Source organism: Penaeus monodon, chromosome 10 (assembly GCF_015228065.2).
Source record: "Penaeus monodon isolate SGIC_2016 chromosome 10, NSTDA_Pmon_1, whole genome shotgun sequence".
NCBI lineage: Eukaryota > Metazoa > Arthropoda > Malacostraca > Decapoda > Penaeidae > Penaeus > Penaeus monodon.
The window spans coordinates 29796104-29806103 of NC_051395.1; the positions used below are offsets into that span (position 1 = coordinate 29796104).

At 32.4% G+C, this 10000-nt stretch overlaps 2 protein-coding genes across 2 annotated transcripts in view; one reads left to right on the forward strand and one right to left on the reverse strand.

Moving 5' to 3' along the window:
- The window catches only part of LOC119577994, a 6590-nt gene extending 3829 nt beyond the window's left edge, over positions 1 to 2761 (forward strand). The window contains exons 2-3 of the mRNA XM_037925695.1: positions 1 to 134; positions 738 to 2761. The exon at positions 1 to 134 is cut by the window's left edge and continues 144 nt beyond it. Of these exons, the coding sequence (XP_037781623.1) occupies positions 1 to 134; positions 738 to 901 (298 nt within the window). The 3' untranslated portion in view covers positions 902 to 2761. The remainder of the gene's footprint in view (positions 135 to 737) is intronic.
- The window catches only part of LOC119577587 (COBW domain-containing protein 1-like), a 21953-nt gene extending 14970 nt beyond the window's left edge, over positions 1 to 6983 (reverse strand). The window contains exons 1-4 of the mRNA XM_037925167.1: positions 6937 to 6983; positions 5600 to 5671; positions 4946 to 5173; positions 4565 to 4661 (exon numbers count right to left, since the gene is read on the reverse strand). Of these exons, the coding sequence (XP_037781095.1) occupies positions 4565 to 4661; positions 4946 to 5162 (314 nt within the window). The 5' untranslated portion in view covers positions 5163 to 5173; positions 5600 to 5671; positions 6937 to 6983. The remainder of the gene's footprint in view (positions 1 to 4564; positions 4662 to 4945; positions 5174 to 5599; positions 5672 to 6936) is intronic.
- Between the last annotated feature and the right edge of the window lie 3017 nt (positions 6984 to 10000).

A 10000-nucleotide genomic window follows, 5' to 3' on the forward strand; every position in this document is an offset into this window, starting at 1 on the left:
CCTGTACGCCCTGCCGCCCAAGCTCACCGGGGAAATGATCCAGAGCCTGGCCAGGACCCGCCACTGGAGGCCCTACCAGGCCATCGGCACGTCGTACGACGTCGCGAGAAAACCAGGCCAGTCCAGCCACCGGGGTGAGCTCGCCCGCTCAGGCGATGGTCACGCGTTCCCCTGCTTTTTCGTGCAACCTAATTATGACTTTAAGCAAATGTGTTGGATATAGAAGAAGTGTAATCATAAGTAATTCCTTATAAATCAGAAGACTGCAAATCTGAAATTTCCTTTTTTGCTCGATGCTTCGCTCTACCGTCATAATCCAAAATAAATTTTGACAAGCAAAAAGCGCTTCAAAATGCATGAATTAAAATCTTTATTAACTTCTCTAAAACATGAAGGTCCATATGTAATGAATGGAAATTAAAATACTTTCAGTATTTATCACCACGATCACAAAACACCAGGCTGGTAAGATAAAATCACATTAATATAAACAAAATTAGAAAACAAATTTCTTATTAGTATACAGCTCATGCCATGAACTGCATCAATAACTGACTTCTTTATTAAGTAATCCTCTAACCAACTGAATTATAAAATAATAGAAAAAAATCAAGTAGAAACAATAAACAGTAGGGACTAACGAAATAAAGAGGATGATATCTATCCAAAACCCATCCCAATATTACAATAATTTTTTTTTCTCTCTCTCTGTCTTCCCTCCTATCTTCTGTGTGCAGGAAGGAGAGATGCCACCAGCCCAGTGTGCCCTGACGGCAAGGTGTTCCGCAGGGGCGTGTGCCAGTGCCCATACCTCTCTGAGTGGGACGAGGACCAGGGGGCATGCATCTGCACCTATGGCACATATCGCGACAGCAGGGGTAACTGTCACCCTTACTTGTAGACTGCAGGTCACTACTTGACATGACATGTCAGTAACAGGATGGCATGGAAACTACTGAAGTGTCATGGAGTTTGGACATTCCCTTCTAAAGAATAGCAAAGCAACTTGAATCTACAGGGACTTCTCGGTAGACTTGAAGAATATGCAAGAATAACTCAGTCTTGTTACATACCTTATACAGGTCACACTAGTCCTGCTTAACAGGCTGGTTTGCTGTTAGGAACTCACTAACATTGTTTTTCAACTTGAAAAAATTATAACAAACAAAGAGATGTCTAAACAAACAGTTACAATACAGTAATTATATACTGTATATATTAGATGTATCTGTATGCCTAACTTATATAAGCACACATGTGCATGCGCGTGCACACACACACACACACACACACACACACACACACACACACACACACACACACACACACACACACACACACACACACACACACACACACACACACACACACACACACACACACACACACACACACACACAAATGCGTAACAAACCACCATTATTTGTTAACTATGTCATAGGATCTTGCTATCTCCTCAATGTTTTTCCCATTTTTCACATTTCTTCTCCATTCCAAACTTCATTCTAATGGTTAATCCACTTCTGTGTATATATTCCAACTACAGTTTCTCTATTTTAGCATCTGAACTAATCTTATGCAAAAATTAGATTAAATCAAGGTTATGCACATGCAGATAAAACACTGATAGAATAAAAAATCCTCATTATACTGTGCAAGATCAGAGTTCCAACACAGCATGAAATACTTCCTTTTTATTTCCCCTGTTTTTTTAATTAAATTAAAGTCATTGTATTGACTTACTATACTAAAACTGAAAATACAAACCAAAATGATGTGCCTCATTATCTCACTGATTTCTGTTTTGTATTCAATTAGAATATATAAATATATATATATATATATATATATATATATATATATATATATATATATATATATATATATATATATATATAATAAATATATATATATATATATATATATATATATATACATATATATATATATATATATATATATATATATATATATATATATATATATATATATATATATATATATATATATATATGCAAAAGTTATCAACTCATTAATATCACTAATTTGTCATATTCACCCAACAATGATTTTTAGGTTGAAACCTCTGATACATGTAAAAACTTATTCAGTCCTTAATAAAAAAAAGTTCAATAATATTCCAGAATCAGTTGTGATTGTATAGAGGAGCTTTAATATTATGTATATTCATTCAATATATGCATGTACCTTAATGATATTATAAGCCAGGTTTCAATAAACGTATAGCATGAACCTTTTCACACTTAATAAATATAGTCAGTCATTGATAACTTTACGCTTGATTATAAAAAAGGAAAAAATGTATATTAGCTACTACATGTATGCAGCATAGAGCATAATATTTTTTTACTGTTACAGTAAATGGTCAGTCAGCCATAATTAATATTCCCAAGAACCTTCTAAAATTTAATTTGAAATTATTTTTGACTAATTATCTGCCTATGTTATTTATCTGAGTAAAAAATATATAAATCACAATTTTACCCAAATATTATGCTAAATATATATTACCTATGTTATTTGCCACTAATACTGCCTTACACATACAGAGGCAGGGCCTAAGTAAACAAAATGATACTATGCATAAAAATATGTAAATTCATAATAAACTGCATTTCATTATCTTTGTCTCTGCCAACCAATTTACAAGCTATTAACTCCATTATATCTATGTAATAAACAATGTATTCAAATAATCATTCATGTAGATGTATCAATAAAATAAAAATTTGACTCTGTACTGGTCTGTCACATACTTTTCTCAAATATTAAAAGGCGATCATGTTATGTGCAACCACTGGAGTTAAAATATCCGCATTATTACCCAATTACCTACAACGCAAGCTCAAAATATAGCTAATTCTTTCAAATATACTCACTTCTATTCATCAAAAACATCTTCTAAAAAGAAGGTAAACATATTTCTAAACATAAATGTTGTTATATCAGTTATATAGTCTAGATATTTCCCATAATAATCAATGCATTAAAATACTTTTTCTGGTATATATATACTACAAACAAGACTCATCCCAGAAAAATTAAAATAACAAAAAATATTTACTGAACAATCACTTCAGAGATCATTCCTGAACAAAAGTAAAAATGATCAGACGTACTCCAGAACAAAAGAATTTAATGTAAAACTATAACTTACAATATTACTGAATATATAGTGCAACATATATAATGATGTTAAATATTTACACAGAATATGAAGAAACAGCCTTTTCTATCTGATATAACTGCCTTTGAATCTCGGTTTTTATTTATCCATTATTCGGAAATAAAGAGTGACACTAATTTCAAGATGAGATCAATTAAAGGAAATAAAAACAAAATGCCTCCAACTATAAACCTTTTCCATAATAATTAGGTGTTAAAACATTATATTTACTACACCAAAATCTTATACTTCTAAAGAGTACAAAAGTACAAAATCAATAATAGTGATACAGATTTTCTACAAGTAGGCCTAAGCTATCAAATAATCAATAAAAAATATGTGAAAAAAGACAATCCAAAATCCCAACATAGAGAAAACAAATTCCTAAATATAACTAATCTTTTAAATTCCCTTTTACTCTTTACATTTCCAATACTAAGAGCCATAGAAGATGAAGAAGACAAAGACGAATGATGATGATGATGATGATGATGATGATGATGATGATGATGATGATGATGATGATGATGATGATGATGATGATGATGATGATGATGATGATGATGATGATGATGATGATGATGATGATGATGATGATGATGATGATGATGATGATGATGATGATGATGATGATGATGATGATTATTATTATGATGATGATGATGATGATGTTAGCATTAATAGTAATAGTAATAATAATAATAATAATAATAATAATAACAATAACAATAACAATAACAATAACAATAACAATAACAATAACAATAACAATAACAATAATAATAATAATAATAATAATAATAATAATAATAATAATAATAATAATAATAATAATAATAATATTATTATTATTATTATTATTATTATTATTAATAATAATAATAATAATAATAACAACAATAATAATAACAATAACAATAACAATAACAATAATAATAACATACTCTGGAAAATGAAATATACCTGCTCCTCCAGAAGACAACAGGATATATAAAAAAGACCAGAACAGACTAGAGAACAATCAAGCTCTCAAAGAAAATTTGTTCAGATGTAAGGGATACTCAAAGGTCAATAGACCTGACAAATACCTGGAAAAGCAGTTGGAAAAATTGGGAATCACTATAAGAATTGAGTTGTTGCAAAAAACAACATAATAAAAGGAACAGCAAAGATACTGAGAAAAACATTTGAAGCCGAAGTATAAACGAGCCCAATAGAACATTTGGTCATAGATTCTGATACACTCCCCAAGGGAAATAATTTGGCATAGGATCTGCCAGTAAATGGGGAAAATTATAAGAATAAATGTAAAAATAATAATATTAATAACGACACTGATAATAAAATCAGCTTCCCCATAGCATGCAATATACTTACTTGACTGAGCAGCAAAGACATCCATTGCGCAGTTCGAGCCACTCCTCAAACAGGTCTCCGTCTTGGCTGATGTTTAAACTCTTCTCCATAGAACTGCCTAGAAAAAGGGGAGAATTTTATGATTAGAATATCTATGAATATTTCTCATTTATAATCATTAGGAAAAATTTCATATAACAAATTCAATCCACAATACAAACACAAAAAAAATATCTATTTTTCTAAAGTATGAAACACAGCAGATATATCCAACACCACCATCAATTTCTTGCTTTCTTTCTTTTTTAAGTAAAATGTAGCCCATTTTTAAACTACAAATAACAAAAACACACAAAGCAAACTTGACACTTCCCAAGTTTTATTTCCTATCATCTACAGTACCTTCTCCAAATTCATTGAGGATGACTGCAATCTTCTTATTGTGTTCTTGTGTGAGGATGTAGTTGAGGAGGGTGGTTTTGCCAGCCCCAAGGTACCCTGTGAGGATGGTCACTGGCACCCTTACAGCATTCCCCACTTCAACAAGATCTGGTGCTTCCTCATCATCGCTTTCTCCTACCAACATCGGTGAATCCTGGTCTTCCTCCTTGCCCAACATGTTCCTTCTATCTGTAAGAGTATTGGGTCTTTTTCTGTTTTTTTTTTTCTTTTTTTATTATATTGTATCATTTATATAAAAATTATTGACTATATTCTTTCATTTATATAATTTTCATGCTTTATTTTACTGGCCTTTACTTCAATTTTATTATTATCTATACCAGATAAACTAATATATATAAATAATCAATACCTCTAAAAAAAACTGCATATAACCATAACAACAAATTTGGTATCAATGAACTGCTTATGAAGCCTACTGTCCTAAAACAACTTGAGTCCATGGAAAACAACTATAACTATGAAAGTAGCCTTAATGGCTGAGAAAATTATGAAATATATCTAGAGGCAAATATAGAAAAACTAATAATTGATGAATTATGTTCACAGCATGCAAATACTCAAATGCAATTTCCCAGAACCTCCACTCCTTACAGAAAGGCTATGTCAGAGTTCCAAGAGAGCCAGCTTGGCACCAACTGGTGACCATCATGAGAGTGGCACAGCCTGTTTGGAATTACCCAATATTTATACCAATACCATAACTCTAGTTGGTTGTTAATAAAACGACTGCAAGTGGACATACAAATATTATTCATAATGACAATGTAAACTTTGTGGTACAAATTACCAACATTTTTTTTAATGAGCAATAGAGATCTTTTCTTCTTTTCTTGGGTAAATTTCTACAAAAAGGCTGAAAATTGTTGAATTTGGTATCAATGACTCATATTGATGTCTTCTAAACAAATATAGCAGTAATAGTTAGCAGAATCAATAAATGAGCAGAGAGAATAGCTTATAACTCACATAATTTGCACAACTCTGGACCCAGTGAGTGTCAAAAAATGTTTACCTTGCAGAGCCTCTGGTATAGTTTCCCACAGCCAAGTACAAGGTAAATTTTACCTGTAATGGCCAGAATGACCAAAAATCTATGGTATTTGCTTCCCAAGTTGATAACCAGAAAATTATACTCTGGTATACATGCATTGGAAAATGTAATGAGAATATAGAGAATGGGGGATAAAATAATCCACACAGACAAAGAATAACATGAGAAATTAAGAAAAAAGGTTGTGACTAATGCCAGGCGGAGAGCAAGTCCATGGTGACTGGGCAGGAGTCCGGGATGCAGCAAACCAATAGGGAAATACAGCGACCAGATGAGGATCTAGGGACTTGTTATCAGATGGGTGCAGACACTTCAAAAAAAAGTCACCAAAGCTCATATATATTATTTCCTATGGAAAACTATAAGATTCACGTGATATAATGTCCATAATTGAAAAAAGGAATAATAATTGCAAGGTTGGATGGCTAAAAAATCACCGAGCCTCTACCTCAGTAAGTCTTTATTGCAACAGTCAGTATCCCTCACGTAAGGACTTCACTCAGACATTTCCAGGATGATCTTAGAGGTTAAATCCCATAACATCAACAAAATGTACTAATACTACATAAATTAACTTCGAAATTTTCCTAGCTCCCTTATGCCTTCCCCCTTTATCTGGTCTTGTATCATCGCTACTGTCATTAATGCACAGTAAGCATCATAAAGAATACCAAAGGTGTAGGATCTGAAGATACAGAGATATTTTTTGAAGTCCCTCTGAAGAGAGGGGCCATGCCATGACCTTACAGCGCATGTCATCTTCTTAAAATAATACACAAATAAAGCTACAGAATGTTGTTCTCGTTCGTCCTGCGAGGACTAACCAGTGACATCATAATAACATACTAATATCACTTAACTAAGCATGATAACAAACCTGAAGTTCTCCCTGAAGATATATTTAGCCGAAAGATAGGCACGTTTTTGACCAAAACAAAGTTTGTTTACGTTTCACAACTGAGCCGCATCGTCATAGAAAACGGAGGTGACCTATTGTCGCAGAAAATGGAGTTCTTTTTATTTTAGGGGTAACTTCTTAGGATTGAACGAAAATGCACTAATTTTACTATGCCTTTTTTAAGTTGAAAAAAGCGTATATAGAGATATGAAAGACCATCGAGAGGATAGGGTTGGCAGGGGAGAAGGGTCCGTGACCATGATTTTTTCCTGCCATTTCTCAGTTCATCATCAAGTTTCTTGAAATTGAAAAAAATAACGTTTTGTAATGAGTGTTTTTACCATAAACCAAACTGCAATTGCGGTTCATTACAGTGGAACGGCCCTTTTTTTTTTATTAAACCTGCGGTCATTTTAATTTGACATTGAATGATTATTGTAAATCGATCTGTAAAGAGATCCTTCGAAGTGGCTTGAATAGCGGTCAGAATCCGGGGCAGCTTCACTCTCGTCCAAGGTCTACATTACCTTGGACCTTTGGATGACTTTCTTGAATAAGTTCATCGGCGAGTTTACGGCAAATGGTACTTTTGGGTTTTTCAACATTGTGCCCACGACGCGCAGATAAAACCCATCATGTGTTCCTTTGTTTGTTATTATTATTACTATTATTATTGAAAGCAAAGTATTACTAGATTTCAATGAAAAGATGAAGTTTGCATATTATATTGGATTATGTGGCTTATTATGTGTTTTTTCTATTTACTATAGTCTGTTCACTTGATAGCTGGAGCCTAGATCCATTTGAAATAAGTCTTCTCATTATTAGTCAGTGGAACTCTGAAGATCGTCGTAAATTTACAGTTCTTGATATTTTTACTACTATATATCTGATTACGCAGATTCCTCAACCTAAAACTATACAGTTAGCCTACATAATAATTTCAATCTCCTGTTAGTGTAAAAGTTTTAAAGAAAATCAGAGTTATTATAAAGGTTTATAAAGTAAAGAACGACGTTCGAAGCAATCAAAGGACATGCAGGTGTTTTCAATCAACAAGATTGCTATGATGTCAAAATGCAAATTGCGAATTGTACAAACTCTCTCTGTAAGCATTTGTTACTCGACAATTTTCTTTGTTCTGTACATAATTAGTATTTGTCCTCTGTAGTTCATTTATAAATGATTTGTACCCGGCTTCATTTTACATATTGCTGAGTAAATAAATGGCTTTTTTTCTCCTCACATATGGCGCAAGCGCATATTGCATATTCAGCTCATAATTTTATTATTTTCATATCTATTCGAATTTTATTGGTCACTATATTATGGAATATACAGTGTCTAATGTTATACCACCCCAATATTTCGTTTCTTTTAAGACTGAAAAATATTAGAAAATTATGTAATGGCAACTAAAGGCGGGAAACTGGAGCCAGAGCACCCCCCCCCCCCCTTTTTAAAAGATAGGAAAATAACGACAAAAACAATACAAAACACCTACCACTACTAGTAGTAATAATAAAAGTTGTGACAGTAGTAGTAGTAGTAGTAGTAGTAGTAGTTGTTGTTGTTGTTGTTGTAGTGGCGGTGGTGGTAGTAGTAGTAGTAGTAGTAGTAGTAGTAGTAGTAGTTGTTGTTGTTGTTGTTGTTGTTGTAGTTGTTGTAGCAATTACAGCATAAATAAAGGTATACGTGACCAAGAGTTTTCAGACCAGTTACCTTTATATACGTTCATCAAATGTTTTGCTAATTTAAACTTTAATTTATAACATGAGCATTGATATGTTCACGTTGATGGACTACAATAATGAGGTAGGGTGCATTAATGTGAGCATATAGATGCTTATGCTACAGATCAAAATTTAAATTAACAAAACATTTAATAAACGTATTTTTTTTATTGGTCTGAGAACACCTTTGGACACGCACGCCCTCAAATCATGATCATGATAATAATTTTTTAAATGTAATAAAAAAATATACTAACAACAGCAGCAGCAGTAAAATTCATGATAATGATAGTGACCATCAATATTATGATCATGAAGAACTGGATAATGATTATTACATTATTATTACTATTATTCTATCATTATCACCATCAACAGCAGTATTGCTGTTAGTTAAACTAATGATATGAAATAATAATGATACTAATATGAAATAATACTGATACTGATAAGAATGATAATAGAGATAATAACAATGATAAATATATCAGTATCATTGGCATTATTATTATCTTTGATATAGTTATCAGTATCATTATTACCATTATCACTGTTATTATCATTATCATTGTTATTTTCGTTGTTTTTTTATCACCATCGCCATTTACAATATCATTATCATTGTTAACATTATAGTTGCTGTTAACGCCACACACAGCAGCCACTGCCGGGTCGCACTTGGGTCTGGTGACCGACGCTGGCCAGAATGAGAATGAAAAACGAAATTTAGATTGAGTCTATGCTCAGAACAAAACAATAACGATCTTTATATTCAGAAATTCCCTGAAAGATTAAGAAATCAAGTAAATATATAAATAAAGAAAATTACCCTTCGTAACAGAAATACCCTGAATGATTTACAAACCTTTGTCCTGCCCAAACAAAAACTGTTTTCGTGGAGTATCATCCTTCTTTAAAGTATTACTCTCACTATCACTACTTCTCTTACTATCGTCATCATCTCGAGAAGGAATTTGTGATTCATAGTCATTATTATCAGATTAATAAGTGCAAGAGGCATCATCATCATCAAATATAAGAGAACAAGTTTCAGTTATTCCTCCCTTAGTGCAGAATATTCCAAAAACGGAAAATATTTGCCACGGGGAATGCCGAGTGAAGTACCAAAGACCCAAATGAAGTTTTCTGCCATATCACTCGTAAACTATATATACATAAATCAATAAATATGTATATACACTTTTGTTTTTTTATTCTATTTTCTTGTTTTGGGTGGCTATAAACTGCTCAAGTACGAACACATTCCTGAAATGCCAAATCCTGAAAATCAGTGGCCAAATGGTATCTTA